The 16,135-nt window shown below is 48.0% G+C and overlaps 1 protein-coding gene across 6 annotated transcripts in view; it reads right to left on the reverse strand.

The window, feature by feature from the left end:
• The window catches only part of HEATR5A (HEAT repeat containing 5A), an 85,570-nt gene that overhangs the window by 33,013 nt on the left and 36,422 nt on the right, over window positions 1-16,135 (reverse strand). For all 6 annotated transcript variants that reach the window (XM_077261057.1, XM_077261064.1, XM_077261044.1 and 3 more), the window contains exons 18-20: window positions 15,920-16,079; window positions 15,028-15,217; window positions 3,863-4,032 (exon numbers count right to left, since the gene is read on the reverse strand). In XM_077261057.1, the coding sequence (XP_077117172.1) occupies window positions 3,863-4,032; window positions 15,028-15,217; window positions 15,920-16,079 (520 nt within the window). The remainder of the gene's footprint in view (window positions 1-3,862; window positions 4,033-15,027; window positions 15,218-15,919; window positions 16,080-16,135) is intronic.

Consider the following 16,135-nt stretch of genomic DNA (forward strand, 5'->3'; position numbering starts at 1 on the left):
CGGACCAGAGACACAGATCGTTTTATAACGGATTTGCGTATAGAACAATTAAACTCTATGGATCGGTGTGCGGTCTAAGAATAAAACACACACACACACACACAACAGATCGAAAGTTAGTTATCACTAGAGATGATTGTCACAACACACAGGCTCCATGCATGTGTTGCGACTGTGACACAGCCACGACACATGCAGCTGCGGAGCTGAACAGCTGATTATCGGGGGCGCTCCATGTATCCAGATTCCTGCTGTAGCTTATTCGGTAAGTGCTATAGCTTGCTGAATAAGGAGGGACCCGATCAAATTCGCACATCTCTAGTTATCACAGCTGTAGTTTCCAATATGGAAGAAACAAATGTAAATTATCAGCACAATTATCAATAAAGTGCACCATAAAAAAAAAAAAATAAAAAAAATAAAAAAAAAAAAGGATATGATAAAGCGGTTGCTCAGGAGTTTTACATGGATGGCCTATTCTTACAATACATCAATATCTGATTGGTGGGGTTGAAACACCCGACACCCCCACTGATCAGATGTTACCGATGCTGGCAGTAGCTGGATGTGCCAAGTTGCGAAACTGCACAGCAACTAGATAGTGGCTGCGACGGAGTACTGCACATCCGCCCTCTATTGAGTCGAATAGGGGGTGCATATGGAGTGCTCAGACGCGGCCATTATACAGATGACAGAGCTGTGCAGATTTGCACCTGAGCACTTCTGGCTGCCACTGGCACTGGGAACAGCTGACCAGCAGGGTTGCCAGGTGTTCTACTGTCACAATCAGATATTGATGACGTATCCTAAGGTTAGGACATCAGAGTAAAAGTCTTGGACGACCCCTTTTAAGTCCCAAGAGTGGTTGGTGGAAGCTTTCTATTGAGGAAATTGTCATGTCTATCCAACACATTGGGTGCAACATGGGTCTCTGAGAGGGGGGCTTAGGGTACTGTCACACATTGAAATTTCGATCGCTACGACGGCACGATTCGTGACGTCGCAGCGTCGTACTATTATCGCTCCAGCGTCGTAGACTGCTGTCACACGGTGCAATCACGGCACTGGAGCGATGCCGAAGTCCCCGGGTAACCAGGGTAAACATCGGGTTGCTAAGCACAGGGCCGCGCTTAGTAACCCGATGTTTACCCTGGTTACCAGCGTAAACGTAAAAAAAACAAACAGTACATACTCACATGCCGGTGTCTGTCCCTCGGCGCTGTGCTTCTCTGCACTGTGTAAGCACAGCGGCCGGAAAGCACAGCGGTGACGTCACCGCTGTGCTCGCTTTCCGGCTCTGGTGCTTACACAGTGCAGAGAAGCTTTCGCCGAGGGACAGACACCGGCATGTGAGTATGTACTGTTTGTTTTTTTTACGTTTACGCTGGTAACCACAGTAAACATCGGGTTACTAAGCGCGGCCCTGCGCTTAGTTACCCGATGTTTACCCTGGTTACCAGCGAACACATAGCTGGATCGCTGTCACACACAACGATCCAGCGATGACAGCGGGTGATCAAGCGACGAAAGAAAGTTCCAAACGATCTGCTACGACGTACGATTCTCAGCAGGGTGTCTGATCGCAGTAGCGTGTCAGACACAGCGATATCGTAACGATATCGCTAGAACGTCACGAATCGTACCGTCGTAGCGATCGAAATTTCAATGTGTCACAGTACCCTTAGTCATGTTCAGTCCAATGAACAACTGTTAAAGTGCGAGTCCTTTTAAACTCTGCATCTATACAACTGGTGATCTTTAGGTGGTTGGCCTAATTGTCACCCCAGGAATAAGACCTTGGGGATGTGCAAGCGTTGGTCAGAGGTGCAACTAGCTTGGTCTCTTGTCAATAGTTATAACAGTTGCTGAATTTGCTGGAAAAAAAGTATAATAAAACAATCATTCTCATCCAGCACCACAATGAATGCCATCTACTACTCAGGTTGGTGCATTCTCCGGGACAGGACATGAAATTAAGAATTTAAAAGGGTTGTCACATTTTGGCCAAGCTTGTTAATATACCTAGACTGTATTTTGTGCTAGAAAGCTTATTATGACTCCCTTCTACTAATGGAAAGGACGTGAGAACGTCCATCAGGATGGCGCAGGCCGTCTCCTGGCTCCTTGCACTTCTGTGCAGGCACAGATACAGAAGGTATTGCTGACTTCATCTGATGAGACTCTGAAGGAAAGTGACCATGTGGGAAAAATGATAATTAATTACCGGTAATTTGATTTTCCAGATCCATGACAGCACAGTTACATGAGAGATGGGTCCCGCCTCCAGGAACAGGAAACCTGCAGCGGAGATAAAAGAAGGGGGGAGGCGCCTCTCTCCTCAGTTTGCTTACAGAGTATGTAAGGTAACCGCTTTGTTAGTTCGGGTTTATGTACATTACATTTATTTCCAAGGGTTGGTACATATTAAATGCAAAGGTTATTCCCATCAGTTTTTATTATTATTATTTTTTTTTTTTGTAGAGTTCCTCTACCCTATTTTTTTTGTGAATCACACAACCATCACCAAGATAGGGCGGGAATTAGTGCGGTGCTGTCATGGATCTGGAAAATCAAATTACCGGTAAGTAATTATCATTTTTTCCCTTCCCCATGACAGCACCGTTACATGAGAGGAAGAAATAGAAAAAGACTCCTAGGGTGGGATAACAGCAGATAAAACTTTTCTCCCAAAGGCAAGACTTGAAAGCCCCGGGTCTAGCCTATAGTGTCGGAAGAAAGTAGAGGGTGAAGACCATACTGCAGCATTGCAAATTTGTCCTACCGATGCATTTACCCTTTCCGCCCAGGATGTGTAGAGTGGGCCATTACATCCAGTGGAGGGGCTTGCCCGAAGAGGAGTAGGAAAGTGAGATAGCCATACGGAGCCACCGTGCGATAGTAGATTTTGCCGTTGCTTGTGCTCTGCCTCTTTAAATAGTATAGGGTGAGTGCGGTGTGAGCATCCCTGAACTCTCTCCCCTCCGGGAGTGTCAGCACACCGCTCCCCCCACGGCGTGCGACGTCACTTCCTGTTAAACTGGAAGTCACCCCATTCACTTAGCGCCAGCTTTGTGATGGGCACACCTCTTACCCAGGCCCAGCCTCCGGCCAGGAGCGGTTGCCGGGGAGTCCGACGGCGGGGAGGACGCACAGCAAGGCAGCTTCTGGATCGGTGAGTGGCGCACACCCTGCTGCACCCAGCTGCCCCCGTCGCGGACCTTGGTCTCCGGACCAGTATCGACAGAGGGGGATCCCTCTGGTATAGCGCCGCAGGCTCCCTGCAGGAACAGGAAACCAAACTGAGGAGAGAGGTGCCTCCCCCATCTTTTATCTCCGCTGCAGGTTTCCTGTTCCTGGGGGCGGAAGCCATCTCTCATGTAATGGTGCTGTCATGGGGAAGGGAAAAATCAATGACTATAACCATTTGGATTCATATGAATGCAAAGAGTGCTATATCCAACGTTTACATCTCCTATTCATGGGGGTTTGAAATGAAGACCTAGGTTAAGAAACCCCTTTAAAGTTTACATTCCCCTCACCTGTCCTACCACAGCCCAACACCTAGTCTTCCCCTTCTTCCAGCCTCTCTTTGCTCATCTTAACAGAGGCCTACTCGGAAGAGAAGCCCTAGCCCAAAGTCAAGATAGCCCAAAGTCAAGATAGCCAAAAAAAAAGCCACACACTGGAAAGAAGAGGTCTGACAAGATGGAGGGCCAGATAATGGGCCGCGGAACTTAGAGTTGTCTTGAGTGTTCTGAAACTAAGTTGTTCATCTTTATTGACATGAGAAGAAGAGAAGGCAATATTGAAATGCAAACATAAAAAAAATCTTAAAAAGCCTCATCCTTAAGGCCATACTTACACACAAAGTTGGAACCAAACTGGACAAGTTGACATGTTTAGGGGCAAACATGTGAAGCTGCTGCAAACACGAGATGCCCTGGGCCTGGACCAAGCAGTCCGGATTCTCCTGCATCACGGAGCAGGCTAGCAAGCAATGGTCCCTTTGTGTCGCCACCAATTCCCCACTGCCTACAAATGATAGGAGACACTTTACAAATGGTCAAGCAGAAGTAATCACATTGAATATTCACACTTATTAAAAATGATAACTTCACACAATGTTAAACATGACGAATTACGGCAAAGGCAATATGCCAGGCCTGAAGATGAGATTGGTCAGGTACAGTTATCAAAAAAGATTGGCAGGCAGAAATCGGACATGCCAGATCTTTCTCTCCCCCTGCCACCACCTGTTGGGGAAAAGTCGGCAAACTCCCATACACATTACACCGTCAACAGATCCTACCAGTGATGAGCTAATGTGTATGGGGGCCTTTAGGCCTCTCTTTTCTTTCCTCCTGATACCGCACATCTGCATTTTCCAATTCCTTGCTATGTATAACATCAATTGCACCACCAACTTACTGCTAGCAATGTATGGCGAGCAGACACCCATTACACAGGGACAGAATGATCACCAAATAAAGCAGATAAATGGCTAGTCCAAATTTATATTACATCCACTTTCTACATAGTCCATTTTCACAGGTTCAAAAACGATAAATTGTCTCGTGGTCCAGAATGGCTTGGAAATAAAAGGGTCGAAAATAAATTCTATTAGCTGCTCATGGAAACTTTCAACACGTGCTCCAAAGAGGTGTCCATACATGTTAAGGGGACCACGATTAAACTAAGGAAAAACAGACCCCCCCCCACAAAAAAATAGAATTATTCTTACCGTTAATTCGGTTTCTAGGAGCCTTCCACGACAGCCACCAGGAGGTTGTCTCCATACCCTAATGGGGGACAGGAAGCACGAGAGGTTAAAAGCCCCTCCCACCTCCCATTAACCAGTGACTTACAACTGAACCCATAGCACCGGTTACCTTTTAGGTTCTCAGAAAAAATTTATCCAAGAACATCGGGAGGGAATTAATGCTGTCGTGGAAGGCTCCTAGAAACCGAATTAACGGTAAGAATAATTCTATTTTCTCTAGTAGCCTTCCACGACAGCCACCAGGAGGAATGCCAACCAATTCTGTATTTAGGGGGGGACCACAGCCTGAAGAACCTTTCAGCCAAAGGCAAGATCCCGGTTGGACCAGAAGTCCAATCTATAATGCTTAGTAAAAGTGTGCAAGGAAGACCATGTTGCTGCCCTGCAAATCTGCTCCGTTGAAGCACCAGCCCTTTCAGCCCAAGAGACAGACGTAGATCTGGTGGAATGAGCTTTTAGGCCCGCAGGAATAGCAATATTCTGAGATAGGTATGCTTCAGAAATGGCTTTCTTTATCCAGTTGGCAATGGTACTCTTCGCTACCTTCTTGCCCTTGTTTCTGCCAGAAAGATGAACGAAGAGATTTTTATCAATTCTGAATGATTTAGTATGTTCTAAATAGAAAAGGACTATACGCCGTACATCCAAGGTATGAAATTTGTGTTCTTCCTGGTTTGAAGGATTGTGACAGAACGATGGGAGGATTATATCCTGTGATCGATGGAATTCTGACACTACTTTCGGGAGGAAACAAGGATCAGGTCGGAACACAATGGAGTCGTCTCTTATGGTTAGATAAGGTTCTCTAACTGAGAGGGCTTGTATTTCTCCCACTCGCCTAGCTGTAGAAATTGCAACCAAGAAGGCCGTTTTGCAGGATAGAAGTTGCGAGGAACAAGACGACAAAGGCTCGAATGGAGGAGCTGTTAGGCCCTTTAGAACTATATTTAAGTCCCATGATGGTACGAAAATTTGTTTTCTTGGGCAATGCCTTGATGCTGCGACCATAAACCTCTTTATCCACCGATGATTTGCAAGGTCTTGATCGAAGACAGAGCTCAAGGCTGACACTTGAACTTTCAAGGTACTTGGCTTCAGCCCCAGCTCTAAACCTTTTTGCAAAAAATCTAATATCTGTGAGACATTAGGATGGAAAGGGTCAGGATTATGAGGATGACACCACGAGGAGAATCTATTCCAAATTTTCCCATATATGGCGTTTGTGATGGGTTTCCTAGACTTTTGTAGGGTAGAAATTACTGACTGTGACAGGCCCTTGGCCCTTAGTACCTGGGCTTCAATAGCCAGGCTGCTAGATTGAACTTTTGTGGATCCGGATGGCAAAAGGGGCCCTGGCGGAGAAGACCTTCCGCTTGAAGAAAAATCGGACCATCCACCTTCAGTTCTCTTATGAGGTGGTACCAGCTTCTTTTCGGCCATGCCGGCGCTACTAGGATGGTTTGGACTTGATCGTCCCGGATCTTCCGGAGGGTCTTTGCTAGTAATGGTATAGGAGGGAATACGTACGCCAGACGAAACCTCCATGCGTGAGCGAAGGCGTCTACTCCTTGGGACTTGTCCTTGGAGTTCAGGGAGAAATAGTTCTCGACCTGTGCATTCTGACTTGACGCTAGAAGGTCTATATCTGGAAGACCCCATCTGTCTGTCAACGCTCTGAAGATGTCCTCCTTCAGGCTCCATTCTCCTGGATGCAAGTCGTGACGACTTAGAAGATCTGCATGAATGTTTACTGACCCTTTGAGGTGTATTGCTGATAGAGAGAGGAGATGTTTCTCTGCCCAGCAAAATATTCTGTTCGATATTGCTCTCAACTGGTTGAACTTTGGGCTTCCCTGATGTTTTAGATGCGCAACAGTCGTCATATTGTCCGAATAAATTCTGACGTGCTGACCTATAATGAGACTGCTGGCCGCCAGGAGGGCCCTCTCCACTGCCAACAATTCCCTGTAGTTGGAGGAACTGGAACTTTCTCTTCGACTCCAGTGACCCTGGAATGGGATCTGCGAGACCACTGCTCCCCAACCTTTCTGACTGGCGTCCGTTGTCACTGTGATCAGAGGATCTTGTACCCAGCTTACTCCTTTTAGGAGGTTGGATTGGATCGCCCACCAGGTTAAAGAGACCTTTACCTTCCCAGGAGTGTATAATCTCTTGTTCAGGGAGTTTGGATCTCCGTTCCAGTTTTGTAGGATGTGTGCCTGCAGTACTCTTGAGTGGCTTTGAGCCCACTGGACTGATTGTATACAGGCCGTCATTGACCCTAGGAGAGACATTGCAGCCCGTAGAGTCGGAGAGCGTTGTTTCTTGAAGTCTGAGATTTTTGAAGTCAGGTTTATTCGGTGTTCCTCTGGTAGGAAAGATTTCTGATTCTCTGAATCCAAGAGGACACCGAGGAATTTTCTCACCTTTGATGGTGACAGTTGAGACTTTTGTAGATTTGGTAACCAACCCAAATCCTGTAAAATGTTCAGAGTTTTGGAAACTCTCTGTTTGAGAATTTCGGCGGAAGGACCAATTATCAGAAGATCGTCCAAGTATGGCACTATAGCGATGTCTTGGCTCCTGATGTGGGCTACTGCCTCTGCCATAACTCTGGAAAACACCCTTGGGGCTGAGGAGATCCCGAAGGGGAGAACATTGTACTGGAAATGTAAGATTTTTTGATTGATTTGGACCGCAAATCTTAAGTATTTCCTGTGACGAGGATGCATTGGAATATGGAAATAGGCATCCTTGAGGTCTATTGTTGCCATATAAGACTGAGGAGCTATTAAAGGGATGGCTGTTTTTACTGACTCCATCTTGAATTTGCGGTAAGTTATATATTTGTTGAGAGCTTTCAGATTTATTATGATCCGAGACTGCCCGGAAGGCTTTTTTACCATAAAGATACGGGAATAGTGTCCTTTCCCTTGCTCGTTCATCGGGACCGGGGAGATAGCTCTCGAGTCTAGTAAGTTTTGAATTCCAGCCATCATCAGTCTTTGGGTCTCCCGAGATGACGGGGAGGTGACTCTTATGATCCTGGGGGGAGGTGCGTCGAACTCTATCAGAAGCCCCTGTTGTACAACACTGACCACCCAAGGGCTGTTGGAGATATTCTGCCAACTGTGAGCGAAGTTCGAGAGCCTCCCCCCCACAGGATCGGAGTCATTGCTTTTCTTGTTGAGCTTGCTGGGGAATAAGGATGTTTTTAGGCTTCCCCTTCGCATAGCTCCACCTCCCGGTTTTTCCTTTCCCTTTACCCTGGGAGGGCTGGGACTGGGACTGGGAGCCTCGAAAAAAAACGCTTCCTGGGAGGCCTCTGCTCAGGAAGAGTTTTCTTTCTGTCTGTGGCTTTCTCTAGGATGTCGTCTAATGAAGGTCCAAACACATATTCACCTTTAAAGGGAATGGAACAAAGTTTTATTTTGGAAGTGACATCTCCACTCCACATCTTTAACCAGAGAGCTCTTCTGGCTGAGTTTGTCTGGACCAGGGACCGGGCTGCCACCCGGATAGATTCCAGTGAGGCATCTGCGAGGAACCCAGTTGCTCTCTGAAGAATAGGCAGGGAGTCCAGAACTTCTTCTCTCGGGGTACCCTGAGAGATGTGGCTTTCCAGCTCTTCTAACCAGCGGAAGAGGGAGCGGGCCACACCGGTGGATGTGATGTTGTATCTGAGGGCTGAGGTAGACGTCTCCCAAGATTTTTTGAGAAGGCTCTCGATTTTTCTATCTAAGGGGTCCTTCAACTGGGAGGAATCCTCGAACGGCAGAGCCGTTTTTTTTAGCCACTCTGGCCACCTGTACATCAATTTTGGGAATGTTCCATTTTATTGTATCCTCATCAAGAGGAAAACGATGTTTAAAGTCCGGAGGAGTTGTTAGACGTTTCTCCGGCAATTCCCATTCATTATTAATCATGTCTATAATGCTCTTATGCACAGGAAAACCAGGTTGTTTTTCAGTATGAAAACCGAAAAGCTCGTCTTGTATAGACTGAGGGACTGACTCTTCCTTAAGCCCCATGGTGTTCCTCACTGCAGATACCAATTCCTCAATGTATTCCGAGGAAAAGAGATATTTTCTAATCTCCGCAGTTTTATGGGGTAACGCCTCCTCCCATTTGGCAGAAGAGGACGTATAGGATGCCTCAGATTCTGACTCGGAATACTCCTGGATTTTTCTCTTTTTAGGAAGAGATGGACCAGGTGAGGATGGTGGCGGCGGTGGAGGTGGGGTGAGCGTGGCCAGAGAGGTCTGAACCTCCTGTCTAACCAAGGAGCGGATCTCCTCAATTAATGAAGGGTGTTCCGCCCGGACGATTTTATCCGTACAGGGTTGGCACAGCTTTTTCACCCAATCTAGCGGCATTTTTACATTACAGGTGGCACATTTGCGTTTGTTAACGTTTTTAGGGCCAGACTTCACTGCCTGCAAAGAGAGAGGAAGTGGTGTAAGAAGGTGTAAAGAGGTACTACCTTTGAATGGGACCCATCTCTGCCACACTTACTAGGGCTTGAGGAGCGCTGGGCTCTGCAGCTGCAGGGCAAGACGAATCCATGCTTACAGCAGCTTACCTGAGACGTCTTCGCAGCTTATATAGAAAATAAGTCTGCACCAGCGCAGGGCAATTTGCCGCCCCTCCCCCTCCGTAGTCCCAGGCAGGCGTGCGAGGATGCAGCGTGCCTCGCGCGCCGTTCGGTAATCCACAGATCAAGTCTGTATCGCTCCTGTGCAGGAGCGCCGACCCGGAAGTGGAGGATCGTCTAACTTCCGGGTCACCGAACAGCGTGCGTCAGGAGGGGGAGACGCCGGAGAGCTCAGGGAGGCCTCCGGGAGGGCTCACCGGCCAGCTTTGTCCCCGCAAGAGGACGCAGGAGGACCGGGAACGCGGTCCCAGAATCCAAAGGAGACGGGAGGCACAGCGTAGGAGGAAGCCCCGAGGGACCCGACCATAGTGCCCGGCAGATGAAAAGAAAACACAGGTACACTGCCTAGAGCCGCCGCTGCAGCGCACCAGAAACCTCTCCATGCCCCATGGGGGACAGGAAAGACACTGGTTAATGGGAGGTGGGAGGGGCTTTTAACCTCTCGTGCTTCCTGTCCCCCATTAGGGTATGGAGACAACCTCCTGGTGGCTGTCGTGGAAGGCTACTAGAGAAAAGGGGGATTTTTGTGTACTCACCGCAAAATCCTTTTCTCCGAGCCAATCATTGGGGAACACAGGACCATGGGTGTTGTGCTGCTGCCACTAGGAGGACACTAAGTTAACATATAAAGAATAGCTCCTCCCCTGCAGTATACACCCTCCTGCTGGCTCTAAGTGAACCAGTTCGGTAACAAAGCAGTAGGAGCTTAACATTTAACAAGAATGAACTATGTCAAAACCAAGTCAACACAGAAAAAACTAAAGCCAATAGGCTAACAAGGTGGGTGCTGTGTCCCCCAATGATTGGCTCGGAGAAAAGGATTTTACGGTGAGTACACAAAAATCCCTATTTCTCCTACGCCTCATTGGGGGACACAGGACCATGGGACATCCTAAAGCAGTCCCTGGGTGGGGAACAATCAACTGTAATTGCTCCTTGTACCCACAAGTTACAGATGCGGCACTGCCACCTGCAAAATTCGTCTGCCGATGGACGCATCTGCCGAGGCCTGAGAATGGACATGGTAATGTTTCGTAAACGTATGCAGGCTGGACCAAGGCGCAGGTCTGCAGACTTGTGCTGCCGACGCCTGGTGCCCGATGGCCCAAGACGCACCCACTGACCGAGTAGAATGAGCCTTAATCCCTGCTGGGATAGAGTGACCTCTGACTCGGTAGGACTCCTGGATAGCTGAACGAATCTACTTGGCTATCGTAGCTTTGTAAGCGGCTAGACCTTTCCTTGGCCCTTCCGGGAGCACAAACAGGGCATCTGACCTGCGGAAAGATGCCGTGACGTCCAGTTGCTGCTGGTACCGAAAGGGCCTCTGTTGTGGAAGAAATTTACTCTTCCCTCCAGTGGCGTCGGAAATTAACTGGTCGAGCTTTTCGCCAAAAAGGCGACCGCTCTGATATGGAAGAGAAGTCAATGACTTTTTGGAAGCCGAATCCGCATGCCAGTCCCTGAGCCATAAGGACCTCTGGATGGTGATGGCGTTTGCTGCTGCTTGCGAAGCACAGTTAGCAGCGTCCAGGGATGCGGTAACTACAAAATCTCCAGCTCTGGCTATCTGAGTAGCGAGGTCTGCTATCTCGGGGGGGGGGGGAGCGGTATCCAGCACCACTGCAGACAAGACCTCAGCCCAGTGGGTCATAGCCTTAGCCACCCACGTAGCAGCAAAAGAAGGGAAAAGTGCGGCTGCTGAGGCTTCAAAGGCTCTGACGATCGGTTGGGTTTTTAATAGAGGCGCCCTCCGAAGAGGATAAAATAGACTTAGAAGCCAGGCGTGATACCGGAGGATCTACCGGGGGGAGATTGAGACCAATCTTTTCTTAGATCCTGGGCAAAGAGATATTTTGATTCCATGGGCTTCTGCCCCGTGAATCGTTTATCGGGACGGATCCTGTGAGATTCAACGATTTCCTTAAATTCAGGATGAGTAGCGAATACCTTGTGAGCCCGCTTGGTCCTATTAAAGGACTCTTCATGATCCGTTTTAGATAAAGGTTCCTCCTCAAGTTTCAAAGCCTTATTCACTGACTCAATTAGAGAGTCGAGAGTCTCCTGATCGCGATGAAATTCCTGATCTAGGGACGTGTCAGAATCGTCCTCTGAAACAGGTGCTCTGCTAGCCCCAATGGAAGGGGAGCGAGAAATGGAGCTCTCAGAAACTGAATCCCGGTGATGGTCTGGGGATATGGCATGAGTCCTTTTTCTGGAAGGGCGAGAGCCCCTTGGCAAGGTATGACCCCTAGAGTACGAGGGGTTTTGAGGATCGGAAGCATCATCCGTAAGAGTGCCCTGGTTAGAGGAGGGGTCTCGGAATGATTCTAACGCTTTTGCCAGGGATGCCATAGACCGGGTAAGAGAGGTAGCCCACTCAGGGGGACTAGGCTCACTGGGTTTAGTGGGTCCTGAGCAGTCACCGGTTCAAAAGCTGTGCACAATACAGTATTGTGACCCCGGGGTAATGAGACCTTACAAGAGGTACATGCAGCGAAAAATACGGTGTGGGTTTTCCCAGACTTTTTGTGAGGCCTTGATTGAGACATAGTAGCCTTGAGGAAAGCGCTTACTAGCAGAGAAAGGATTAAGCTATGTGTCTGCAGCTTACCCATGTCCTGTGTCTTGAGTCCCCAGGGGAGGTCCGCAAAGTATGGTTCGGAATCCAGCACCGCTGATAAGGAAAGCTGGAGCAGCGCTGCAGCATCAGCGCTGTGGGTGTCCCAAGATGGCCGCTTAGATTTGTGAGAGCGCATCTCAGAGTACAGTACAAGAAGCGCTAAAAAAGGTGGGCGGCGGTAATTGCCAGTGGGCGTGGCCAAGAACTCCGGCCTGTATGCAGGGAAAAGCCGGGGACTAAATTTACCACGCTTGCGGTGTCGCGACCGCTACTAGTGCCATCCTGAGCGGTGCTCCGTTATAGGAAACGCCACCCTGTGGACCACCCACGGACCCAGGCTTTATGCCCTAGAGGAGCGGACCTTCTGTAACCCGGGGACCAGGACCCCCCGAGCGCCTCGGCCCCCGCAGTGTACTCACGGTAGATGCGGTGGGCCGGTGCTCAATCCATTGTCGCCATAGTCAGGGAGTGGGTGGAGAGCTTCTGCCGCCTTGCATCATCCGCTATATCAGTGGTGATGCAGTGGGGGGCTGCACGGACGCCATTCATATAATGTCCGGCTATGCACCTGGCTCCAGGAGAGGTAGATGGAGGGCTACTCCATGTGGTCGCCTGCTATGGAGGGGGGAGATCGGAACGCGAAGGAACCATCGCCCGTAAGGTGAGCTCAGGGCTGGCATCCAACGTTGCAGGAAAGGATACGCGAGGAACGGTCCACATACTTGCCTGTTGGGGGAGATCGGAACCTAGAAAGGGTCCGTCGCCCCCATTCGCTCCGATAAGGGTAAAAATAGAATAAAAATAAAAATGAATATAAAAAAGGTGGGGTCTGAAAGCAGACCCAAGTGCCTCCTACAGACACTAAGCAAGAACTAGTTCACTGAGAGCCAGCAGGAGGGTGTATACTGCAGGGGAGGAGCTATTCTTTGTGTGTTAACTTAGTGTCCTCCAAGTGGAAGCAGCATAACACCCATGGTCCTGTGTCCCCCAATGAGGCGGAGGAGAAATAAAAAGCCTCGAAGAGAATCAAGACAACTCAAATTCCCTGACAATATCTAGAAAAGCCAAAAACACTCACAAGGAGGTGGTTTTATCATTGTCTACAAGAGAGACCTCAAGAATATAAACCCTGAGTGTTTAATCCAAGACGCGAACTGCTAAAAGTACTCAAAAACAAAAACCACAGATTATCCTTTGCTAGAAGACATCTAAAAATCCACCAAGCTCTGTAAAATGACTATGGACAGATAAGCTAAGATGGACTAGTACCAGAATGATGTGCAAGAACAATATAAAGAAAATTAAGGGCTCATGTCTCAGCGCATGCCCCATCTGTCGAGAGTGTTGGGAGGCAGAGGTATGGTGCCAATGGAACTGGCTCACCGGCGTTTACTATCGATATGACTGTGGATATAAGTAGCACGGTGATTGCTGGACCATACACAGCTTTAAATTTGGCTGTCAAGAGACCTACAACAACAATAAAGGAGCTGCAGGTATTTCTGGCAAGTAGTGGTTGTGACTTCATGTGACAGCAAACTTCCATGTTTTTTCATGTCTGGTCTGTGGGGTAGGGTGGCAAGACGGAGGAATTTTCTCACAAAGAACTGGGGTTTTATTCATTTTCTGAAACAATTTCAAGGGGGCCAACACTTTTGGCCATGACTGTATATATATATATATATATATATATATATATATATATATATATATATATATATATATATATATATATATATATATATATATATATATATACTAGATGGTGGCCCGATTCTAACGCATCGGGTATTCTAGAATATGCATGTCCACGTAGTATATTGCCCAGTGACGTAGTATAATGCCCAGTGACGTAGTATAATGCCCAGTGACGTAGTATATTGCCCAATTACGTAGTATACAGCACAGAGCCACGTAGTATATTGCCCAGTTACATAGTATACAGCACAGAGCCACGTAGTATATTGCCCAGTTACGTAGTATATTGCCCAGTCACGTAGTATATTGCCCAGCCACGTAGTATATTGCCCAGTTACGTAGTATATTGCCCAGTGACGTAGTATACAGCACAAAGCCACGTAGTATATTGCACAGCGACGTAGTATATTGCACAGCGACGTAGTATACAGCACAGAGCCACGTAGTATATTGCCCAGCCACGTATGTCACAGGTTAAAAAATAAACATATACTCACCTTCCGAGGGGCCCCTTGTAGTTCTGTCGCCTGTGTTCGGTTCAGGCGACAGCTTCCGGTCCGAGGGTGTGATGACGTCGCAGTCACATGACCGTGACTTCACGGCAGGTCCTTCTCGCGCAGGGCCTGCAATGACGTCGCGGTCACATGACTGACGTCATGGCAGGTCCTTCTCGCGCAGGCCCTGTGATGACGTTGCGGTCACATGACCGTGACGTCATGGCAGGTCCTTGTCGCACACCAACCTTAGCACCGGAACCTGCCGCTTGCATGGACTGGTCACCGGAGCGTCGGAAAGGCGGCGAAAGGTGAGTATATAATGATTTGTTATTTTTTTTATTATTTTTAACATTAGATGTTTTTACTATTGAGGCTGCATAGGCAGCCTCAATAGTAAATACTTGGTCACACAGGGTTAATAGCGGCGGTAACGGAGTGAGTTACCCGCGGCATAACGTGGTCCATTACTGCTGGCATTAATCCTGTGTGAGCCGTGACTGTGGGGAGTATGGAGCGGGCGCCGGGCACTGACTGCAGGGGAGTAGGGAGGGACTAATCGGACTGTGCCCGTCGCTGATTGGTCGCGGCAGCCATGACAGGCAGCTGGCGAGACCAATCAGCGAATGAATATCCGTGACGGAAGTTGCCGACAGAAAGACGGAAGTACCCCTTAGACAATGAGATAGAGATAGAGATATAGATATAGATACATATACAGATACATATCTATGTCATCTGTAGAGGCAGGAGAGATACTGAAACGATTTCAAGTTACCTTGGAGTTCTGGCCCCAGTGTATTCAGGAGAGCACTCAAGCAGCGGCCTAAGCTGCGATGGACCTCTGCATGTGACGGAGGAGTGCTAAGCAGTGCAGTCATAAGAAGTGACAGTGTCGGCTCTATATGGGTATAGTACAGGGGTCCTGAGGAATCAATGACTATGGAAAGGGAGTGCAGGGCCCAGGTCTGTATAGAAGACAAAAGCAGATATAACAAAACATTGGGATTAAAGGGGTTGTCCCATGAACAAAGCACATTTTAATCAATAGATCATGGAATAATAATAATTTCCACAATTGGATGTGTTTAAATAAATGTTCCTGTGCAGAGATAGATAATCTTATAAATGTGCCCCTGCTGTGTACTGTGTAATGGCTGTGTCGGACCGTGCAGGAACATGATCTGATCATACCAAAGCTCCTGGGCAGGGGAGGAAGCAAAAGAGAGGATACAGATATGACAATATGGGATCAGAGCTGATTCTTTCTGAGAGGTAAAACATGTTTAAAATCGAGCAGCTGCGATCCCTTGCTGTCCTGTCTGTATACCCTCTTTTGCTTCCTCTACATGCATTTGAAAGCATGTTTTGAAAGTAAATCATTATCCACAGGATAGGAGATAACTTTTTGATCACACGGGGTTCAGCCACTGGGACCGCAGCAATCCCGAGAGGGAAGCTCTGTAGCTCCCCATCAAAATGGAGCGATAGTGCTTATGCTTTACCTATGGACCCTGCAGTGATCTGGTATATCCAGCATTCTAATAGACAGTGAATGGAGTGAAGGTCGAGAATTGGCATCTCCAATCCATTCTCATGGATGTGAGCATAACGACCAGTTGTGATAATACCGTGCAGTAATGTGCCAAAATATTGTATTTTCTACTCACCTGAACTTCAGGAGATGTGGTGTCTTGAGACAATGAATGCAAAACAGCAACACAAGATGCTAAATGTTGGGTTGAACCAATCCCTCCAAGGTGCCTGTACAAAGACCCTAAGGCTAGGGAGTGACCAGTTCTGGCCACCACATCTCTAGCTACCTTCAGCCTGAAAAATAACAAAAAAATGAAATTCAGACAAAGCTTAAAAGAAAGACGACTGAT

The sequence above is a fragment of the Ranitomeya variabilis genome, chromosome 1, assembly GCF_051348905.1.
Source record: "Ranitomeya variabilis isolate aRanVar5 chromosome 1, aRanVar5.hap1, whole genome shotgun sequence".
In the NCBI taxonomy this organism is placed as follows: Eukaryota; Metazoa; Chordata; class Amphibia; order Anura; family Dendrobatidae; genus Ranitomeya; species Ranitomeya variabilis.